The sequence below is a fragment of the Triturus cristatus genome, chromosome 3_1 (assembly GCF_964204655.1).
Source record: "Triturus cristatus chromosome 3_1, aTriCri1.1, whole genome shotgun sequence".
Taxonomy (NCBI): domain Eukaryota; kingdom Metazoa; phylum Chordata; class Amphibia; order Caudata; family Salamandridae; genus Triturus; species Triturus cristatus.
The window spans coordinates 218,839,797-218,864,217 of NC_140583.1; the positions used below are offsets into that span (position 1 = coordinate 218,839,797).

General features: G+C 43.7%; 1 protein-coding gene across 1 annotated transcript in view; it reads right to left on the reverse strand.

The window, feature by feature from the left end:
* The window catches only part of CHRNA5 (cholinergic receptor nicotinic alpha 5 subunit), a 266,197-nt gene that overhangs the window by 120,954 nt on the left and 120,822 nt on the right, over positions 1–24,421 (reverse strand). Inside the window, exons 3-4 of the mRNA XM_085643704.1 lie at positions 14,882–14,926; positions 13,372–13,481 (exon numbers count right to left, since the gene is read on the reverse strand). Coding sequence (XP_085499830.1) covers positions 13,372–13,481; positions 14,882–14,926 — 155 coding nt within the window. The remainder of the gene's footprint in view (positions 1–13,371; positions 13,482–14,881; positions 14,927–24,421) is intronic.

Sequence of the window (24,421 nt, forward strand, 5' to 3'; positions counted from 1 at the left end):
CGAAAGGATGAAAGAAGCGTAGTTGAGTAAATAAAAATTAAAGGAAGAATGGAGCGTGGAATAAGTAATAAATGAAGAGGTGATGGAGGGTGTGAGGAATGACGGAAGGAGGTGAAGACGTAAGGAGAGTAGGGGCCTGGAATGAGGGAAGCCGAGAAGAAAAGAGGGTGCATATATGGAGGGAAATTTTGATTTATGGAAAGAAACGTGACGAAAATAAAAGCTGATTAATTAAAAAAAAGAAAAGAAGGAATGAAGTGGTGGGAGAAAGCAAGGCAATCTTTATCCTGCAGTTAGGAAACCGAGCTGTGAGGAGGAGCACTTGCGGACAGCTCCACAAAAAAAACAATCTCTCGGCATGCGGGGGCGGGGGAGCGTATTCCAGGCAGGGGAGTGGACCCTTTGAAGTATGATGCCGAGGCTGTGGCTACACGTGCACGCGCCAGTGGGCTGAAGCGCTTCCCCAAACGGATTGCATGGCGGCACGATGCACGTGATTGTGCGCGTGCTCGCCATGAAATCCACTTTTGGGGGCACTTTGAAATGCCCCTCTTACTAGAGTCTCGCATTGCGATTGTGTAAACGCAATAGCTAGGCGAGACCTAAAAAGGAGTGAAGACCAATTTGCATATGGCTAGGTCCAGACGTGGGTGGCTTAGTGAGCACAAGAACGGTGATGGATTAAACCCAGATCAGTGACGGGGGGTGAGTGTCTGAAAAGTTTCAGCGCTCCGTCCATCATCTTACTGTGTTTGCTAAGTTATGGATAAAAGCTGATGTCCGTGCTCATGATGGTGCTCACGAGCAGCTGCGCTTCTCACTTTCGAAGCGGAATAGTGTCAATGTGGAATTTGCTTCCCGACGCCTATTTGGGTCTTCAGAATGTCATCCACAATTGGACATCACGTGATATCTTACAGAATGAAAACTTACCAGCATCTCAAGTTTAGGAGTGTGAAAGTTGGGCTTGTTTGAGCACATTATTATACATTCCTCTTGCAATTATGGGCATTCATTTCTGTTCACGAAACGCTTAACTAGGTAGTGCAGGTGGTGTTCTAAAATAGCAAGTGCTTAAAGTTTATGTTTGACGCCTCAGTGAGCCTCTACTTCATTTTTTGATTGGTGGGAATTTGTTTTTGCTTGGTATTTGTATTCCTAGCACTGGCGAAGTGCAGTCGGATTGGACAGCTACACTACTGCACCTCTTTCAGAACACTTTAGGGAGCCCCTCTTCACATCATGCAGTCTTATTGCTTTCAAAGTTTTAAGTCGTGGCTAGGTTAGCAGGCCAAATCAGAAAATCGGGCAGCCATGATGTTTTAATAAAAGGTCTTTTCAAAACGACCTTCAGCTGTCTTTGGTGTTAATACGTTAAACCCATTTTTTTTTTTACAGTGAATGTTCCTCCCTTGTCAACTAAATCCGAAAAGAAGACCTGTGCTTACGGTCATTAAAAGCCCAGAATTGTCAGTTATTCGCTTTTTAGCGACATTTCTGACAGTTGATGGTTCTTCTGGAAAAGACAAATCGTCTCCAAGTTTCGAAAAACTGTGAGTTGTTAAGTAAAGTTGAGAAGGAACTTCTATGAGTGACGCAGCACAGCAAGCTGCCTATCAGTAAATTGCAATCTAATAAGTCCAAACATCCAAAATTAAAATCACGAGGATCCCAACCTATCTTCTAATGCACCCCCATTGCGGCCTGCTGACTAAGACCGCTTAAACCACTAGGGTTTTAAAAATCATTATGGCCTCTTTGTATAGTATATTGTGCTACCTGTTATGTTACCAGAGTGCAGTAAGATGGTTGTTCATAGGCACTACTCATGTCCATTGGGGTGAATGGTTAAGCTGGTTTGTAAAGCAAAGCTTGTATTTCATACAGCAGTGAGTAAACCGTTCACGCTTAGTGACGCAACACAGCATGCTACCACTAAATCACAATATACTGGAGTGAACTGTGCTAACCACATGTTGTGCATAATTGTTTTGCTTGGGGGCAAACAGCGCTGTCTCTGTTCACAAAACACTGTTCTGACACATGACCATACTTTCTCACACGGGTATCATTGGGTTCCAAGCACCAAATGCAAGCTGCTAGCCTTGAATTAAGGTCTGCCATGCACCTCCCGTTGCCTTCAGGGAGATGTAGTTAAGTAGGATGATAATCCGTGGTTGTATCTCTCGAAGAGGTGAAGCAAATTAAAACCTGAACTAAAATAACAAAGATTAAGAATTGGACATGAGCCAACAGAAATGTAAAATGACAGGAGAAAGAATGCTAACTGGATTTTACAAACCAAAACTTTTTTTAATTACATCTCCCAGAAGACCTTGGGAGTTACACAATTGGGTAAATGGGTTTCACTATTTAGAGGTGAAAGGAAAAAACTCTGGTAATGGTGAATGTGAGCAAGCCAATGGTGCATAAATAAACATTGTGTAGTAGCTGTTACCGAGTGGCAACTACATATTCTTTGTGACAATAACAATAGTGAATAAGAGTGGTTCACCTGTTCAGCAAACACTGGCACAGAGTCGAGCACGGCAACACACAAAGAACGAAACACAAACATTGGCATAACCAATAGGTCTCGCCCATGGGACCTTAAAAGTGTTTAGCCATGCAACAGTTGCATAACTAAATACTTATAAGGTCCCAAAAGCGAGACCTATTGGCTATGCAAAGCGGCCGTGCGGCCGCGAAAGTTAAAGTGATCGCGATCGGTATCACGATCAAACATCAAAGCAACCCTGCGGCCGCGAAAGTGAAAGTAATTGCGGTAAAGTGTGTCGCGCGCGCCCGCGCACATGCACTGTAGCTCTAGGCTGGCCTGGTAGCACTTTTTGGAGCCCTCACAAAATGTCTCGCCAGACCAGCGCATGCGCTGGGTCAGGCGAGACCTAAAAACGGGATCAAAAGAAGACACTTTTAAAATTTATTTTTACATTTAAATGGGTTCGATTCTGAACGAAAAGAAAGAGGCAGCGTACCATAACTTGGACGCTGTCACTCAGAAGGCTCTGTCACTCAACTGAGTTCTCTTAGTTCTGGGAATCTTAATCTGATATTGCGGACTAGAACGCAGGTTGCATGGCAGTGAGATGAGAAAGCCAGGAATTCTGGGCAGCCCAAATATCAGCGCCGATGGACCAGAAGCACAGCTTTAAAAGACTGGTGGTGAGTGTAGCATGCAGATGTCTGTCGACCTACAAGTTACCTCTTGGTTCTTTTGAAATCAGGCATTCAGCCGCATTTTGAACAATTTGTATTTAAATCAAGGCTTTCAGTGAGGCCAAATAGATAGCATTCCCACAGTCCAGGGATTGTGTAATTGCAGATATGACTGGAGAATGGAAGTTGTCTTCTAGAAAATGAAACATATTTTTTTAGACTTGTTAATTGCCAAAACAGGCTTTGGCTATATTTGCTATGCGATTGTTCAGAGAAATATTAAATCGTTATTAATCCCTAAATTTCACACTGAATTTGTTTGGATAGGACAAACTCCCATTGCAGAGGGCCAAACTGAAACTTTGTGATTTGTTCGGGGCTGGCATGAGTTTGCTTTTAATAGGATTAAGCTTTAAAAATTGTCAAAAGCATACGGAGGGTATTGAAGCAGGTGGAGGAGACTGCGTTGACCTGATGGGTCATTGACAGAGAGGAGTCCAAGATGAACCGCAGGTTGCGAGCGTGGTTGGTGGGTGTCGGCGCAGCTCCCAACAACACCAGCCACCAGGAGTCGTCCCAGGAGGAGAGGGTGGAGCAGAGGATGAGGACCTCCGTCTTGTCCGAGTTCAGTTTCAAGCGACTGTTCTTCATCCATTCGGCGACGGCCTTTATTCCATTGTGGAAGTTGGTTTTGGCGGTGGCGGGGTCTTTGTTGAGGGAGAGGATCAGCTGGGTGTCGTCGGCGTATGAGATGATGTTGAGGTTGTGCGATCGGACGATGTTGACGAGCGGTGACATGTAGAGGTTGAAGAAGGTCGGGCTGAAGGATGATCCTTGGAGTACGCCGCAGGTGATCTTGGTGGCTTCGGATCGGAATGGGGGGAGGCGGACTCTCAGGGTTCTGTCGGTGAGGAAGAAGGTGATCCAGTCCAGGGCTTTGTCGCGGATCCCTGCGTTGTAGAGGCGTGTGCGTAGGGTGTGGTGGCAGACGGTGTCGAAGGCGGCCGAGAGGTCTAGGAGGATGAGGGCCGCGGTTTTGCCTTGTCCAGCAGGGTCCCGATGTCGTTGTTGGTGGCGATGAGGGCGGTTTCAGTGCTGTGGTTGCTGCGGAATCCGGATTGGGACGAGTCCAGGGTGGTGTTCTCTTCGAGGAAGCGGGTCAGTTGTTAATAGCAAGCTTTAATCACCCCATGCACCCTAATTTTAGCATTTCAGTTAGATCACACCTCTCAAATCATCCGCCTTGGGCAGGTGATACCATCCATTTCCCTTTACTCATCTGGAAGCCACCCCGCTGTGGCAAAAAACCTCTGGCGGCACCCCTGAACTGAACCTTTACCGGCCTGCTGTACTAGACCCAGTTTGTGCTGAAGGTGGGTACTTCATATGCATGGTAACCAGTTACAAAGAAGCCGGGATGTAGGATGAAGCCTACTTGGCTAAGGAGAGCGCTCTCCTTTCACCACTGCATCCCACAGGACTTGTAGTCCTGGTTTTACACAGCGATAAAGAAGACTACAAGTCACACAATGCAAAGAAAAAACATGCACAAGATCAACTAGTTATACATGGACAATTGGGTTGAATACAAGCAATGGGGGGATAAATTATTTGTAAATTTCCCTTATAGGTGTCCCAGAAGGTTGGCATGCATGCACCAGGGCAAATCTCTTCCAGTCGTGGCTCTCCCATACCGCATGCAGTTATGAGGTGTGTTAAACCCAGTGGATGTTAAATGTGGACTTTTTGCCTCTAGAGGTGTAAGGTCAACAATGGTCTTATTTAATTACCAGTTATCTTCCTTACCCTGAGTCCTAATCTTCCTCGTCACATCATGGATCGTCGTACCATGTGAGGTGACCCCTGACAGATACCCTTTAAAGCACAGGAAAAAAGAGGAAAACAGGCTTTATATGCATGTCTTTCAATTTTTATCTCTAAGCCCCGTTCCTGCTGTATATCCTCCCACATTTTATCTGGGGCCAATCTGCTTCATTCTCGCTGATCGGCAAATGCATCTTCAGCAGTCCTGCTCCTGCATGAATCTGATGGCCTTTGCAAGTAGACACACAGACAGGGACTTCGATCCCCCTAGAAGACTTGATCACAGATGGACTAGTGCTCTGGGACTGGTGCAGCACCACACAAGTCTATTAATGCTGCAGGCATGCATAGGCCAATCTCCATTTAGCGGTGCAACCACACTCTATGGGGCACCACAGCCATGCATAGGCCAGTCTTCCTCAGGGCAACATAGCCATACAGACGATGTTTCTTCTTAGCAATATGGCTCTTTCGAGTCATCCTGGTTTCCACCAGCGACCGCCTTTGGAGAGACTGTCAACCGTCTGGCACCAAGGTAGACCGATCACTCTCTGAAGTCGTCTTCAGGAAGTCTCATCAGCACCAGTGACACACTGCACTTCGCTCCTCCTGTATAGTCATTCTTACTACATGGTTGGCAGGATTCTTTCTTCTCTCAGCAGGCAGGCTTAATTCAAGGTGCTTCTTATCAGGTATACTTCTCTTTCAGCAAGTGGCCAGACTCGTGACATCTCCGCACCTCTGGGAAGCTGTCCGTCAAGCAGAGGCCAGCTCTGGTTACACAGTAGTCCTCGGAGTACGCTGCAGTGCACTCCATTAATTGGCAGTTGAGAACCTGAATAACAAGTAGAGGACTAGGATTCCACTTTTATACAGTAAAAACAGGTAGATGTGCACCCACTGTTTCCACCTTCAGAAACCATTTGGAGTGGGTCTCCTTCCAAGTTTTTTTTTCTTTTGTGATTGATTAAACATACTACATGCATTTGTTTTGCCATATTATACATCTTCTGTATGTAAAAAACTCCATCCAATGAGCAATAAGGCCATCTTTGTGAACATTCCAAAAGCATAGAAAAAACGAAACAATTCTTACATAGCCTTTATTCAATGTGTTAGGATACAGACCTTTTATAAATGCAGTATAATTTAATACCCATTAACTCCACCCTCCTCCCCTACTATATCCCACCCTCCCCCCTTGACTCTGGCTACTTGGTACACAATCCTAAAAGATCGTCCCTCTCCAAATAATGTTCCTTGAATACAATAACTTAGAACACTGCTACATCCGGAACCAACATTGCTTCGCTGCAGAAAAACTCGGTATTAGATTTACTACGGGGTATGCAGAACATCAGAATCGTCATCAGGATTGGTATTTTTATAGGCTTCTACCATTACGTCCCAATCCATGGATATTGGATTTTTCCGTAAACCACGGGCCTCCTCCCTACGCAGCGCTACACTCTCAGCCCCTGTCCACCTAGTCAGTTCTTCGTGCCACATACGTAACGTAGGGGCTCTTGCGGCCTTCCAGTGCATTGTGATAGACCGCTTAGCAACTAAGAACGCCAAATGCAAAAAGCATAGCTGGACCTTGTGTGCTTTCTTACGTTTACGGATACCCAAGAAGCACTCCAGTGCTGCGCCTCCCATGGAGAGGTGAGTAGTACCCTCTATTAATCTCTTAACCCCGCCCCAGAACTCAGTGAGACACGGGCACGCCCATAACATATGAAGGAGGTCTGCTTCTGGTAGTTTACATCGGGGGCATTGATGGGCAGTGGTCGAGTACATGCGTTGTAGCCTATGTGGGGTCAGATAAGCCCTGTGTAAAATCATACATTGTATAAACTTCAATTTGGCATTGCGTGGTATCTTCCGCGTGTTTGCTCTGACCTAAGGGGCTCCATTTACCTTCCACAAGAGTCTGCTGTGCTACACCTTGCCTCTACACACCAGCAAATGGCAGTGCTACAGTAGGGCTAAACAGCAGCTCCTTACTCAGCAGAAGGCTTAACTGATTTTCTAAAGGAACTCTGTTTCTTCTTCACTCACTTTAGTGTCTAGGTCTCCTCCCTCCAGCTTCAGGAATGCCAGCAACACACTTCCCCTGTCAGGGAAAAGAACCTCACTTCCATCTTGTGCAAAACTCCAAGCCTGGGGTTTCCAACCTGGACCACACAGGCATCCACTATTCTGGTTCACTCACGCACACCATGTATATGCCACACAGGACACATGGAACTAAACAACACAACAAGCAATTGGGATGTCTACACTAGGATCTGGGTAAGTGCACAGAAAGGAACTTTACATTCGCAGACTATAGACCTCCACTCCAGTCACACAGATCAATAGGTGTGGTAACGGCTATGGATTCACAAAACACAGTATGATGCCTCCACTGATCTACGTGCTATTGCCATGACAGGGATACCTGTGGAGACCACAAGCAGGTCCAGGACTGTACTGATCTCCAGGAGCAGGCCAAGGCCTCTGCATACACACATCAACATGAGGCTAAGGCCAAAAAAACAGGATTCCAGATACTCACAGCAGCACTCAGGGCAGAGGAACATGACTGTACACCATACGGGGACATTACTGTCTCAACTGAAAAATATATATATATTTGTCCATGTTGCATATATAGAGAGTCAGTGTGAGTGTTTTTTTTTCATGGGGGCTTATCATAGGCCTAAAGCTGTAGTGAGACTTAAACAGTTCAAAGTCACAAAGCTTCAAAGAGTTCTGAACTGAGTAATCTAGCAGGTGTGTAATTGAACAGATTACTGATCCTGTAGAGCTCTGGCCATGGTCTAAAATATACCACCTTTCTGTACAAATGCAATCCTCACTCCTGAGAGGAAAAAAATGCTGAATTCCCTTCACAAAGAGTGGACCCACTAAGTTATGCAGGACCTGCAATGGACAGAATAAAATAAACGCTGAAAGTAATACATTTTGAATGCATGGGCACATGAATTTTCCTTACTCTCACCTCACTCTATGAAACAAGAAGTCTTTGAAGCTGTAGAAATACTTTTTAGAGGGTTATCTGCATATCTTGCTTATGTTCTCTCTCCGGGAATACAGGCGAATGGTACGTGACACATTCGTAGAGAACTTTATTCTAAACGGAATAGTCTGTGTTGTAGATATATATATCAAAACTGGCATCTAATCCCAGTAAAGACTACTACGTATATATGCAATCACCAAATATATTATAAATGCATACAATGAATGGGAAAGAAACAAATAAGCGCCAAGAAAACAGATTTATCTGCAATGCATTTTTTCTGCATATTGTATTTAATTCAATACATTAGTAATAAGTTGCAAAAAGAGGAAATAAGGGGGAATTAATGCGTGCTCGTGTAGGGCAAGTGAAAATGAAGAACACAGATGAAAGAATAAACGATTCAAATATTTTACAACAACAAACTGGTAAAAAAGACCAGTGTAGTGAGGCCTGTCCCAATTAGAACATTTTTACAGTCATGTATTCGAATAAAACATGCAACAAATGCATTTTCGAAGTATAGGACAGGGCGACAGGTACAGGCCACATGGGGTGGAGGGCGACGACGTTTCGACTCGGCTAACGCACGGAGGGAGTTTTGGGGCCTCAGCTGCGAATCTTCTTCAGGACAGGGAAAAGCAACCTTGGGGTGGAGAAGGTGAATTACTAGGGCGCTAAGGTACTCGTGGTGTACAATCGAAGGATAGAAGTAGAGACACTGACCTATTCCTGGTGCCAGGCTGGCAACACAGGCATGTGAAGAATCCATGATAGGCCTATAACAACTGCCAACAGACCAATGAATGATGCGAGTAGTAGGATTGTCCAAAACGACCGGAGCCCGAACGCGGCTTTCTAACCACAAGAAGTGGAACCATCCGAGTTACTCGATGGTGTAGGCCCCCAAACACAGACTATTCAGTTTAGAATAAAGTTCTCTACGAATGTGTCACGGACCATTCTCCTGTATTCTCGTATTGTACCCAGGTCTGGTGACGATTCTTGGGTTACCCCATTATCTATCATGTTCTCTCTCCAGCCTGGATGTTTTTTTTAAGGCCCAATCAGCCATTGGTAGGTAAAATATAAAAAGATAATCCTCTCATAACGTTAAACTTGGATGAGATAATTAAAATCTGTTATCAGATTTACATGATCGCTCTCAAATACCAAAATCTATTGAAATATTCGTGGCGTGCAAAGCTTTAGTTTTCTTCTAGTGACCCTCAAGCATTTCTCAGAAAAACTTGAAAAAGTTTCCTGTGATTGGGCCTCCACACGAACATATGGATTTTATTGATGTTTTTAATACAGCCGAAGCCTTTTTCACCTTTGGAGTACCCTTCCCTCCTCATCAGTGGCGTGACCGTCAGTCAGCAACATTGCATTCTGTTACTAAAGTAAAGTAAAATAAATGAGAGTAAACAAAACATAGGATGAACAAGACACTGGAATGGTAAATACTACAGAAAGGTTCACCAGAAAAACTATGGTGCGAGATAGCCTCGCAATGTACCTAGTTCCAAAGAAGAAGACAACCAATCAAGAGCCTGTTAATCTTTTCTGTATATTTTTTTCTCTGCATACCAACAGTTCGGATAGATCATTTAAGCACAACTGTATTTCAAAGTAGAACACGTTTTCTGTACATTATGTCGTCTGTGGAACGATTCCATAGTGCAGAATTATGATAAATGCAAAATATGTACGTGTGTGTGCAAAGTCCTATATTTTTATGGAAGGCTAAAAGTGAAACGCTTTGAAAACTTTGTAAATTTTGTAAAGTTTTCCAGACCATTGTCTTAGATTGCTTACAGAGCAAAAGATGACAAAACTGTGCAAATGTCTAATGTGTTGCGACTATTACACATAAATACTGCTTAAATACAGGAGAGGAACAGCAGCAGGAATGGCCCACCAGATGCCTATGTGGTGAAGACCTCATGAGACCTCATGCTGTGGAGGAAATATTTATAGCCGTGTAAGACAAGTATAAATCTGACGAGACAGAGGTGACAGTGTGTACTTCAATCAGTATATTGTGTGCTGGTTGTTAATATTAAACACCTCAAATGTCAACCTATAGATCTGGCACAATGTTAGGAAAGTCCTACAGGGACTGCACTAGGATACAAACAAAACACTATTTTAGCAGAGTATGTAGTGTAGAACACCTTCTCTGCAAGCTTAAGACTCAACGAAGTCCAAAAAAGCAATAAATATGTGGGCGATATTCGCATGGGCAGATGGAACTTGTTAGAGTTCCTTACAAGGGATTTAAAGTGACAGTAGAGAGCCTGGGCACCAAACCTCCCCTTTCCTGAGACAGCTTAATCGATAAAACCCAGTGACAATCAGCCGGCAGCTTCCACCACAACTAGTCAACTGTGCCAAATCTTTAGGATTACACATAAACACATCCTGAGCTTCAGAACTTGCATTCTCCCAATGGACACAAAACTCATCATTTTCTGCAAGTTGAAAGCTTTTCTAACTCAAGACTTCTTCAGAACAGCTGTACAAGCTGCTGTTCATTTCAACAGAGGCAGCACATCCCTTACCGGTATCTTAGAATCAAAGGTGACTTCCCCTAAAAGCATCATTTATGCCACTGCCGAACTCATTAAGGGAAACAGGAAGTTTGACATAATCTCCCTTCAGGACAAGTGTAGAAGCCCTAGTTCTATCCCCTTAGAACAGAGGCAGTGATCTCCTTACCGGCATCTTGGGGTAGCATACAACCCTCCTCCTCCCCTTAAAATGCTCCCTTTATGCCACAGACTCAGGAAGTTTGACAGATTCAAACCCCCTTCAAGATACTAATATAGCCCCTTTACCCAGCCCATATCACATTCAACCTTTGCTGCACCGTATACACAGCAGTAAACTCCAGCAAGTCACCGTCTATGAAATGAGCGATCAAAGTCTTTAGAGGGCAAACAAATGCAGCAGCAAACTCATACGCTCAAGACTAGCAACTACAGAAAGGAGAAAACATGACACCAAGCATTGCAATTCAATGCTTCTGGGATCTGGAATTCCCTCCACACCCAGCTCCAGCATACTTCCTGACTGGAAGGAAATGAAGAGCTTCCTCTTCAAGCAACACTGCATCCAGGTGTAACCCTCCAGATGATGAGCCTCATCTGCTAATAGCCCTTGTGTAACCTGCACCCCTCCACCATCCTCCTCCCCTTTGTCTTCCTTCCTACCCGTAGCACTGTATAGACTACATTACTAGGTTTGTGCTAGATAAACCTATGTCTATACTTAAGGTATTTCCTACAGTTTTACTTGCGATTGAATATTATATAGCTCATTCTAACTGTTGGGTTGGTGAAATGGGGATCCGTCTATGAAGAGCACCCCCCTTGCCCAGCGTGTTCCTCTGGCATAGTCTGTGGCGGCACACGCCTGTATTGTCCATGTTGGGATAACAGTAAACAGGCTAAGATTCTGCTCTCAACTGCTCATTTCTGGGGCAACTAAGGTAACTCTGCATTCCATGTAATAATGTCTCTATCCCTATCAATTGGTCCTCTTGTCCTGCTGATGAGGTATAGTCAGATCTTAAGTTCTGTCTGCTCTGAAAGGCAAATATTCTCATTGGTGGATTATAGACATAGATATGACGAAAGATTGAGGTATGCTCGTCAATCCTTTTATGATCTAAAGTCTTTGCCTCATGTGTAATTTCTTTCTTGGTGTACTTGTTGTCTGGCGAGCATATGTGATATTTAAGTGAACTTGAATCAATCCGCAAGTTTATCTTTGTTAACAATCCTTCTAAGGTGATCTGGTGCATTAGGTCTTGACATTTCATAAATAACAATCCGGCAAGATTTGTTCTTTATCAGATCCGAAAAATAACAACTATCACAAGCTTTTAAACAGGAACAGAGGTGGGAGCACACCGCTTCACCTCCCAGCAAGGTCCGCCCCTGGCATTATGGTAAATGCAGTCTCATGTTTCTTGCTTTGCTAAAATATTTACGAGTGTTTCGCCAGAGTTGGCGCAGATGGTGCTGATCTCTAGACACGTGTTGCTGGTTCATTAACCGTCATCAGTAGAGATTACAGGCTTCAAATTTGGGGTTTGCTGAGTAGGCTGCCAAACATCACATCAGGTCAGGTACCTCTCACTGGCGCGCGGGTGCTTCTTCCACGAGCTCGTCAGCTCAATGACTCATGGGAGTGCTTTTAAACAGGAACAGGGGTGGGAGCACACCGCTTCACCTCCCAGCAAGGTTCGCCCCTGGCATTATGGTAAATGCAGTCTCATGTTGCTTGCTTTGCTAAAATATTTACAAATGTTTCGCCAGAGTTGGCGCAGATGGTGCTGATCTCTAGACATGTTTCTGGTTCATTTACCGTCATCAGTAGAGATTACAAGTTTCAAATATGGGGTTTGCTGGTTTGTGACCCGAGAATACTTTGGCAGCCTGCTCAGCAACGCCAAATATTTGAAATGCCTAATCTCTACTGATGACGGATGATAATCCAGAAACACGTGTATAGAGATGGCCAGCACCAATCTGCACCAACCTGGTGAAATACTCAAAATAATATTTTGCAAGTACACACGCTTGGCGAACTGCATTCACCATAATTGTTCGGGGCGAACCTGCTGGGAGGTGAAGCAGTGTGACCCCACATTTGTTTCCTGTTTAAAAGGCTCCCGCGAGCCATTTGAGCTGACAAGCTTGTGGAGAGGCACCTGCGCTCCTTGAGAGGTACTGTGACCCGAGAATACTTTGGCTGCCTGCTCAGCAACCCCAAATATTTGAAATGTTTAATCTCTACTGATGACGGATAATAATCCGGAAAAACATGTGTATAGAGATGGCCAGCACCAAGCTGCACCAACCTGGTGAAATACTTGAAATAACTTTTTTGCAAGTACACACGCTTGGCGAACTGCATTCACCATAATGCTTAGGGGCGAACCTGCTGGGAGGTGAAGCAGTGTGATCCCACATTTGTTTCCAACTATCACAAGCTTTTGGGGAATAACATGAAGATGTTGGCGCTGACCGCACCAAAATCCACATGGCATGGTATACTTTTCTCCTGTTAAATTCTGGTAGGTTTGATCTAACAAAATGTAATGAATTGTGAGATATTTAACACATCCAGTGATGATTGAGTGTGTTAAATAACACTCAACTGGCAGGAGTTTGCACAGGGGTCGGATAAAACACCGACCCTTTCATAATCCATGCTTTATTGTGTGCTTTGTAGTGGCTGCTAAGTAGGCTGTTTTGTACAGAAGTATTGTATTAATTCATGCACATCCAATTTTCAATCTTCACCAGATCATTATTCAGTGTAAATCTTACTTGTCATACAGTACAATATCTGGAATCCAAATTGAACTTGATGGCACACGAATAGATGATATTCCAGCATAGTCTTTGGGGTCCCATCTTAAATTTACATCAATCCATTCCTTGAAAAACATCAATAGACAATTATTGTTAACATAGATGTCTGATCCTTTTAAGAAGTTATACATTTCAATGCACAAGACAGTCACACTTAATTCTTTTTTTTTTCCAAAATACAAATCACTTTTTGTTCTTAGCTTACCATCTGTGAAATATGTAAATGCTCATAATTCTTCCTAAATCAATATTTCTCTTGTAAAAGATCTACATGCAATGAAAAATGTTACAGAACTGGGAAGATAATCAGCATGGTACTGTATGCCATATTATGGTGTGAAAACCACAACAGAGTTCTGAGAGCTTTTTAGTTAGTTGGACAGCAAATCACAACAACATGCCTTGTATCACAGTCCTCTCTTACTGTTTATCCTCTATCTCTGACTCACCCGTTACAAAATGATGTCATTTATGAAATTTTAATCTTCCCATGTCAAAAAGTCTGCTTCCTTACCTCAACCCCTGAACACACAGGTGAGGGCCTAATACAGGCCTCTATAGGCGGCAGCACCTGAAGTGCAATGGACCCCTATTCAGTCTATACCTTAAGGTAAAGATGATAGTCTCGGTGGCCCTCATCATATTCTTCAGCGGGAGCATAGTTTTGCGTTACACCACATCAGACTGGTGAAAATTTACAAAGGCATTTACGAGTACTACACTTCAACAAATCATAATATCCTTTGTGAATCAGCTCCACAGTGTCCAACCCCCTACTAGTAAATATTCCAACAATACACAGACCTTTCTATTCATAGTAATTGATTATGAATATTCCCAGGGACGTCACATTTTATGTCCATTTTACATGCTTTGGAGCCGGCTAACAGAAGGATTGGACAGTACATGAGTTGGTAGGTACTACAGTAGTCCAGCTTCTCCTGCTCATAAATGCCTTTGTGAATCAGCCCCACTGCGTGTAACATTCTGCTTACTGCTACGTCAGAGGAAGAAATTAAAACTCACATGTGAAGCATATCAAATTCAATGTTATGATTCTGTTGCTAATGCAGTGATCCTGCACTGCTGACAAAGAAAAGCAGATCACAGTAAATCCGAATTGCTTGTCCTTTCTCATTACTGTTAATTTTTACAGTGCTATCAGCCCTAAGGCTTTTGTAATATAATTCACTCAGTTAAGCAAAAGCGATGCTATACAGATGCCAGGATCTTCTGAAGGTCTGTAGCCTGGCAAAGCCTCGTTCTTTGTAAGAAGTGATATTTGAGTCTATGCATGTTGTATTTAATCTCATATACTATAATTTAGGGTACAATAAACTCTGTACAATATTTTGTTTTCGCAGTAAATACACTGTTACTTGAAAGGTAGCATTTGTTACCCTGTGCTTATAACATAGATAATTCCAAAGACTCTATCAGTAAGTGCAAAAATATTCGAACATACCTGTTTCAACCACACGTTAGTGGTCATTAACTGGTTTTTCTCATCCTATAAAAAAAAGAAATATGTTTGAACAAAATAGACAATGTTTTCTAATATAATATTGTAGCATACTGTAAGGTATCTAGGTTTAGCATAATTTAAACTATATACATTGGTTTATCACTTCATTGCATAATATAATTGAAATTTTTATCTACCTTGTTTATTGAGTTTTATATAGCGCTGGCTAGACCCAGAGGTATCAGAGCACTTTACATGAGGAAAACATTGTTTCAGAACACGGTTACAAAGTTGCATCAGTTACTGGAGCGTAGTTACAGGAATTACATGAGTACAAAAGTATAGCAAAAAAACATGAGGAAAAAAAAATAGGCAAGGGGAGAGAAGATTAGGGGAGAGAGGGAAGGAATAGGGGAGGTAGACGGAGAATAATGGAGGGAAGAGGAGGGGGAGGGTGTAGGAGGTACAACGGGGAGACAAGGAAAAACAGTGTCCAAAGTCCGGCAGGGTAGGTGACAGCCGAGGGGTGAATCAGAGCCAAACTCCTCTATAGCTGCGTGGGACAGCTCCACCGGTCATCGGCCAAAGGTTTCTCGGGCACTGCAGTACATACAGAAAGGTTAGTTTCCGCCTAGGGGGGCATAGTCCAAAAGCTCCATTGAGCGCTCCGCTTGTTGCTGTGGACTCTCTCAGAGGGGTCTCTGAGACTCCAGGGCATAAATGCTGGATCCCTCCCCAACAAGGGGAGAAGGAGTGCTTTGGAAAGGGGCCCACTCATGGTGGCCATTGTTAGAAAATTGGTGTGTCAGATATCCCCACTTGGCCAGGTCTTGCCCCTTCAGTGATCCAGTATCCCCGGATCAGCAGGCCAGCCGGATATTGCACCAATCCTAGGAAGTAATGGGGATTTGCACCTTGCGCAGAGTGTCCAAGGAGCCTAATGGTGATCCGCTTCATACCCATGGGGCTCCCTTTTCTGCAAGTAGCCTGCCAAACGGAGATGACCGGGTCGGTCTTACCCCCAGGAAGAACACAGTTCCCCCAGTCGGCCCACGACCCTCAGTACTGTGCTCGGGACTTCCTTGTGGTTCCCCGCCAAAGGGTCCGGAACGAAGCCCAACACAAACTCTAGTCTCTCCCATCAGATCCTCACTTACAGGATCAAGGTCAGTGCTGACGCTGTAAGCCGTGCACTTTGCACTTACTTACCTTGCCAAAGAAAGTGCCACAAGTTGGGATTAATTCATGCAGGTATATCATACAATTACAAAGAAAAATAAAATGTAGCTCATTCAGGTCTTCCATCAGACAGAAGACTACAACACTTTCAAAATTAATTCTTAGGCTAATACGACCACATCATTTAAAATGTTAACATGGTGGGCGGGGCAGTAGTGTAACAGGATTGTGAGTCTTAAAGGGGCCAACCACTGCATCCAGTCCTGCCTCTCTAACAACTGCCAATATAGTAATTCTAGAAGTTTGCTGTTTAATGATGTCTATTTGGATTTTGACATTTATTGTGACATTATTTATCAGATTGCCCTTTTAACCATGGTGGTGTTTCTCAGGATTCCTGTGTGGGACGACGGTGACATTAGCTGTGGTGTACAGACCAAATAGAGACGACCCGGACTTCTTTACTCCAATCCGAGCAAAAGTTGAAAATCTTGATACAAACACTATTCTATGGGGGGCTGATTTCAACGCAGTAATGGACGACCAACTGGATTGGCAAGACGCCTCTAAAAGCTTACACCCACCAGGCCTTGCTGGTGCTGTGGGTTCTCACTCATGACAATTATTTAGTAGACACCTGTAGATAGACACATCCACACACTGGAGGTCACCTATGATATTCGCAGTGCCACAGGTGAGGGAAAAAACCCTAAACCCTCAGTTTTGAGACCCAGGGTCAGAAAATGGATAAGATCACTTCCTATGCACACACATACGAGTAAACATGAAAGTTCAAAGTATTGTTGGAGAAAAGATGGAGGCAAGTAGTGTCTCTTGAAGTATTCTCTTTATCTTTATTCAATGATACCCAAAAGTCCAGCCAACATGTGTTTTGTCAATAGGGCGTTAACCCTTGACTTCTTCAGGGCTGTTACGAGGTGAATGACATATTAGACCTAAGAACCAGTGATAATTCCGACCCGGCAGGTCATAGGAGTCCAATCAGTTTCTTTGAATAAATTTCTTACAATAAATAAAATGCCGTAAGTCTTTAACTCAGGGTATCCACGAACCATGAGTATAAAATCAATCGCAATGCTGAAGTATGCATGAGCCATGAGCAAGTCTGAAGCGAGTATGCTTTGTAGTCCACACACTCCCGAGAACGTGGTCTGTACCAGATTTATTGAAAGAAATTTATTGAAAGAAACTGATTGGACTCCTATGACCTGCAGTGTCGGAACAAATTCTTTAGCTGCCAGTTTCCAGTACCACGTTAAGGATCAGGGAAGGGCACTGTCTGCAGTAAAGGTAATATTTTATTCCATATGTGAATCCTGTTCAAACTCGAATTTATGGTTCATTAATTGAGAGCCTTTATTATTAGGGTGAGCGTTCTAAGTAAATGTTGTAAGCTCCGACTGCACTACTGTCAGTGGTTTCAGTATACAAATGTGTTCACACATTTTCAAAGTTTAGCAATATGAGGCTATGTAAAATGCTCCCAGAATGCTCTCAGATGAGATGCAAATATTTGCAGAAACTTGAAAGCAAGATTGATGATTCTTTGCTTTCAAAATAAAATGTTCATTAAAAAAATGAAAGCAGGAAAAAAACATTTTGCCAAACTACTGTAAAATTTCATGTACCATTCTTTGCACCATAATTTAGTAACGTGTTGATGCATGCTAGTATTTCCCCAAAATATTCATTATAGAAAATCAGTGTAACCAGTTCCAATAAGATTATGGGGAACAAAAATAAACAAGCATTGGCAAAGCCAGTAAGGCTAAAATTAGTGGTCAGCTCTTTAATTTTGTCAATGTGTGACTTGTTTTGGCATGGTTTTTGTAAAACCTTATAGGGTGGGAGCTGCTGGTCCCTCACCATTATAACAAACACTGGCAAAAGCTAAAATTGTTTTTTGGTCTCAAAAAGCAAACACTGCCACAGTAGTTACTGGCACTGAACAAAACTACTTTGTGTGTCGTTATGTTCCTTGAGAAAAATGCTGTCACAGTGAAGCCTACCGATACAGCGAGAGAGAGACAGAATTTTAATAAACATAAAAGGTTGCAGTGAATGCTAGACCAAATTAGGGGCCCAATTATTAAAGAAAGTCTCAAAAGTGCACCCATGGTTTATGTCCTTGCATTAAGTGCAGCTATACGGCTTTCGTGAATGCCCAAGAATTTTCAGAAGTAGGACAAGAAATGGTACTCCTAGAAGATATTTGTGAACTGCATTTTAGCATGAGCAAATATGCATGAGTAGATTTGCTAACGCGAAAATCTGAGTGTTTCCAAGTTCACTTTCCTTCCGACCACTTCTTACCAACTCTGGAAGAAGGTTTACGTCTGCCATTGTCAGGATTAAGTTTCCAACATTTCTCAGTATGGGAAAAGATTCTCGAAGAGTTATTGAAAACCATCAAAACATGGAAGTTAGTAGGTTTGCACAGACTCAAAAGGGCATTCTAACCCTGGAACTATTGCTTATCACTACCCTCAACCCCAGTATGAAGATCTGTGGAAACATGGCAACATAAGGGGATTGCAAGTACTCAAACACTACTATGGTATGAGCCCTGGTATAATCAGAGAGGCTATATCAGAGCTCTTGTATAATGAGATTGCTGCCATAATTTGCCTCTGCACTGCATGGCATCAAAGGGGCAAGTGGATTTTGTTACAGGACAAGTAGATTTATGAAGCAACCTGCCCCATGGACAAGTAGATATTTTATTAAATTCCACACCCAGTGGTTGGTATCCAGGGATGTCCAGACATGGTTTACACCAGTGTTTCAACTACTATGAACCCTTTCGGAACACTCCCTGACCTTGTTGAGATTGCAGATCCCACAGACACCTCCCAGTATTTTACCTGGCAGCTTCCACGTGATGCACTGTTAGATGCAGTATTTAGAGAGGAAATTCTAAAAGAATTAATAGAGTATTATATACGCAATATAGACTTCGTAGAGTCGCCGTCTATACTATAGGAGGCATTCAAGGTAGTGGTAAGAAGCGCCTGCATCACAAAACAAGCAGGAGTGCTGAGAGTATACGGAGAACTTTGACCTGACTAAAGAGGGACATCCAAACCATGGAGGAGCAAAAATTCCACTCAAACGACCCCGGTGTGCTTGCCAATATTAGAGACAAACTTTCTGCGTTTTAGGTGGAAACCCTCCGCAAAGTCCGATTCTGGCTAGATGTCAGGGGGAGGGTGACCATCCAAGTAAAACACTTGCCACCTCCTAGATATTCCCCCAGTCACTAAACTGCTTGATGCTGAATCCAACTGAGTTCGCTCCCTGACGGCACTGCTAGATGTTATGTCATCTGTCTATGTTCACTTATACTTCACAACTTCGATGCCAGATGAGACTGAGCTGACTGAATATTTTGATGCTGTGCAGCTGCTTTGCTGGATCAGGCACACCAAACCTATATCAAGAAACCCTTCAATATTAAAGAGATCATGCAGGTCTTCGTACGCCTACCTGGGGATAACGCACTGGGCTTAGTTGGGCTCACCACCATCTTTTATAAGGAATATGCCTCCTTATTAGCCCCGCACCTCCTTGCCATGTTTCACGACTCTTTGAGAACAGGGGTCCTGCTGCACTCCTTACAGGAGGCTGTGATCATTACACTCCTCAAACCGAGAACCTGCCAACCTCTGCAACTCATATTGACCCCTTTCATTAATCAATGTTGATAGCAAAATACATGCAAAGATCCTGGCAAATAGATTACAACCACTATTACCCATGCTAGCATGCCTCGATCAGTCCAGTTTCATTATAGGCCACTCGACTTCCCACAATCTACATATGTTATTTGCAGTAATGCATCACCTTGGCCCCATGTTTCTGTGGTGGATGCCTTGCTCGACGCCACTAAGGTGTTTGATTCGTTGGCCCCTGCTGGACCGGCTCGGGTTTAGTCTACCTTTATTAAACAAATACGCCTACTCTGCACACTTCCTTCCGCACAGGTGCTATCTCCAATCCCCTCCTGATAACAAGGGGCACACACCAAGAATGCCCATTGTGACAGAACCGCTGGCGGCAAGACTTTATTAACATCATGCAAGCAGGGGCATTGGATTCTTCACTAGAGGGTTTGTAATTTCAATGTATGCAGACGACATCACAATTTATGCATGTGATCCGAAGGCGAACATTGGGCCATGTCTATATTATTTTCCCTTACTGAACACACACAACAATTTCTGACTAAATTCCCATTAAAATGGGCGGAAAGTCCAATTAAATACTGGGGAATATGGCTCAATCATGATAAGGAGGAATTGTGGAGTACGAACTACGGTCAGGTTGTAACATCGTTGGAGGAGAGAACAGTTATGTGGTCCAAACTGTGCCTGTCACTGGCGGGCTGAATTGCAATAACAGAAATGATCGTCCTCCCTAAACTCCTTTATTTGTTTGTCAATATCCCGCTTCTGCTCACTTCCCAATTCCTCAAACTGCTAAACTCCTGTATGATCAATATAATATGGGCAGGTAAACAACCAAGAATATCCTGGGAACTCCTCGTCCTCCCACTGACACAAGGAGTAATGGGTAAGCCTGGGCGGTGAACTACGCTCCGCTCGCGGAGCTTGCGAAGTTTAGGTAACTTCGCGATTCAGTTCGAAGTTGCAGATTGCTACGCAATCTACCGCGTAGCGTAGTAGTTTTGCTTCCTCGCACGCTCAATATTCATTCTCGCGCGTGCGGTAACGTCTTACTGTGATTCTGCGTTCGCCAACTCGCTTTTCTGTCCGTTCGCGTGCGCCACGAGATTTGTAATATGGCCGCTCGATCCCGCGAGAGTGTGCGAACGCGAACACGTCATTCGGACGCGCAAGCTGACTTCTGGCGGCTGTCTTGGTAAGATCGCGATCCCGAACATGCAAAAACTACAATCTGGCGAAGAATATCTCTCGAGCTTTATAAAACCTTCACGAAAATGATCATTTTGCTCAGAAAAACTCCTCAGATTGTGATTTGGCTGTAGTCTTTTGTGCAAGGAGTCCTTTATTTTTTTTCACTCTTTTTTTCAAGAGGAAGGAAGTGCCCCTGAGTCTCCAACTTCCTGTTCCTGTCCAGCAGGCTCCTCCCAGTGCTTTGTCCTTGTGCTGTTCACTTTCATTTGGATTTGGAGCTGGAAGGATCACTTTTTGTGTCTGTCTGCTGCATCATACCATTGGATTGGATTTATTTGAGGACTTTTTGATTTCAGATTTAATTTTACGTAAGTTGGAGAATTGGTTAACATGTTTGTTTCATTGGGGCTTGTTTATACCTAAATTTTTCTGGGATGTTCATTGTTTTGAAAAATTATTGTTGTTGGTGGCCTGTACTTTCAATAGGGGCCTAGTTGTTAGGTCTCGCCTGACGCAGCGCATGCGCTGGTCTGGCGAGACTTATTGAGAGGGCTCCAAAAAGTGCTACCAGGCCAGCCTAGAGCTACAGTGCATGTGCGCCGGCGCGCCCACCGCACTTTACCGCGATTAGTTTCACTTTTGCGGCCGCTTTGATGTTTGATTGTGATCGCGATCACTTTCACTTTCGCGGCCGCATGGCCGCTTTGTATAGCCAATAGGTCTCGCTTTTGAGACCTTATAAGTATTTAGTTATGCAACTGTTGCATGGCAAAACACTTATAAGGTCCCAAAGGCGAGACCTATTGGCTATGCCAATGCTTGTTTTTCTTTGCAATTTCAGCCAGTAGGGTACACATGGGTCCATGTTTCTGTGGTGTCTGTTGAATTTAAACATCATGTAGGGCATGGATGGCATAGGATTGAATTGCTAAATGTGGCTGTGGTGTATTTCACTGTTTGCGTGTGTGTGTGTTAAATAATACCTTTGTTGGATGTGTGCTTGATGTGTAACTTCTTTCCAATCCTTTCGTAGCCCTGTTGATTTTCATTATTGTATTAAAGCAGTGTTGTTTAGCAGGCCTCCTTTGTCCGGTCATATATAGGCCTGCTTCAGTTCATTGTTTTCCATGGCCTGTTTTGACTGTGAGTGCCCATGTGGCTTGTAGCAATTTTGTGGTGGTAGTTTAGTAGTATGTGCATCTTTTTCCATAAAGGCCAGCATTTCTTTTCTTTGTTCCCCTTGGCTTATGCTTGTTGTTTTTGTGTCCTGGCCATGTGTGTGGCAGCCATTTTGTGAAGGCGAAGGCAGGCATGGTGCTTTTGCCATAGGCTTACATTGTCTGTCTTCCATTTCTTGTTGTTGTGGGTGGGTAGCGGCCATTTTGTGGAGCCATCCAAGCAGTGTGCTTGCTTTTGCCATTCTGTTCCAAGCTTGTGGCCTAGTCTGCCAGTGGGCCCAGAGGTAGTCATCCTCAAATCATGGGTGCATAAAAACAGTTTGTGTTGTCTGTTGAATTTTTTTAACACCATGGATGGCTTTGGATTGAATTGCAAAAGTTGTTTTTTGGGGTGGAATTGCAGTTTTTGGGTGTGTGTTAAATAAATAGGGCTTTTCAGCCAGTAGGTAACCATAGGAATTCAGCTCACGTACTTTTGGCAACTCTGCACAGCGCGACAACACGGACTTACAGTTTTTGTCATTTTCACGCTCTCAATATGCGTGTTCGCGCACGCGAGAATGACTTTTTGTACAGTTCGCGATGCCGAACACGCAGAATTTGCAATCTGGCAAACAATATCTCGCGAGCAACATAAAACCTTCTCGAAAATGCTGATTTTGTGCATTTTGCTAAAAAAACTCCTCTGGTTGTAATTTTGCTGTAGTTTTGGAGCACGGAGTCACTTATTTATTTAAAAATATTTTTATTAGAGGAAGTAAGTTCCACAGAGACTCCAACTTCCTGTTCCTGTCCTTTGTATTCACTTTTTTGTTATTATTTTGGTGGGTGGCTTGAGCATGTGGGTGGTGGCCATTTTGTGAAGGCAGCCACTGTGCTTTTTCCATAGGCCTCCAAGCTTGTGGCCTAGTCTGCCAGTAGGCCCAGGGGTACTACTCATCAATCATCACGGGTGCATGGAAGTTAAACAACTGTTTTTGTGTTGTGCGTTGAATTTCAACATCATGTATGGCTTTGGATTGAATTGCAAAATGTGGGCTTTACTTTTTTCTGGGGTATATTTCACTTTTTGGGTGTTGTAAATAAATGCCTTTTTATGTGTATATGTTCGTTGTTGTTGCTCCCTGATGCTGCATCCATCCCATGTGATGCACGCATTTTTATTTAGGGCAAACAGGCTACACTACATTTATGTTTTTGTTCTTTGCTATTCTTATTCTTCCTGAGTGTACACAGTACAGTAGTACACCAGGAGCACTGGCCTTGGCAAGTCTCATAAATGGCCATACTGTTGTTGTTCACTGACTTAATAAAATTTAATAATTGTGACCACCCACCACACACTAAGAAGTTATATATTATATTAGTTTGATTGTACTATCTTTTGACTGATGTTCTTCTGGCTTTTTTTCTTTTAGGTGCACAAAAGACGGAGGAGGTGTGTCATCATCGCCCGTTGTGGTTCCAGACAGACGTCCTGCTGCTGTACACGACGTGACGTGTGAGTGACCTGAATAGCCATCTCTGCAACTTGTGCAACTGAGTGCTGTTTTGACATCTGAAGAAGATGCCCCCAAAGAAGGCAGGTAGCAGGTCCTCCGGTACTAAGAAAGTTGCCATGGAGAAGAAGGAACAGAAGAAGAAGGAAGTGTCACTTAAGTCTGGTGTGCCTCCCAAAACCTTTTTTGGGACACCAAAAATTACGCCTGCAGCAGCGGTGTCCGGGGGCCAAGCTGGGGGCAGCACCTCCACATCAGTGGGTCCAACCCACCAACCCAGGCCCAAGCAGATGAGTGTGGAAGAGGTAGCCAGCCTAATGGTGGAAAGCAGTGATGCTGAGCCTGAACTAAACTTATCGCTATCTCAAAGTAGTACACAGTCAACGCAGGAGGGAACACAGCAGATAAGTGGTCAACAACAACAGCCGCAACCACCGCCCGCAATAGTAGCTGTTGTTCCTCCCGAAGTAGGGGCAGTTCAGGAAATTGAGCCTCATGCAGAGGAAGAAGAGGAAGCCACTCCTTCAGAAGTTCATTGTCTTCCAAATCCCCAGCAAGGAAAAGGAGGGTTAGTACATCAAGTTCTTCGCCAAGCCCCCCTTCTGATGATCTAGATGCCACTTGGAAGCCACAAACTGAGTCTGAGAGGGAGACACGTCACAAGAGCAGGCATGGGAAAAGGAAGGTTCCAGAATGCCTTATACTTATGGAGGTTGATGTAGAAGAGCAGGATGATGATGATGATGATGAGCCAGTCATCACGAACATCACTCCCGGCCCAGAGGA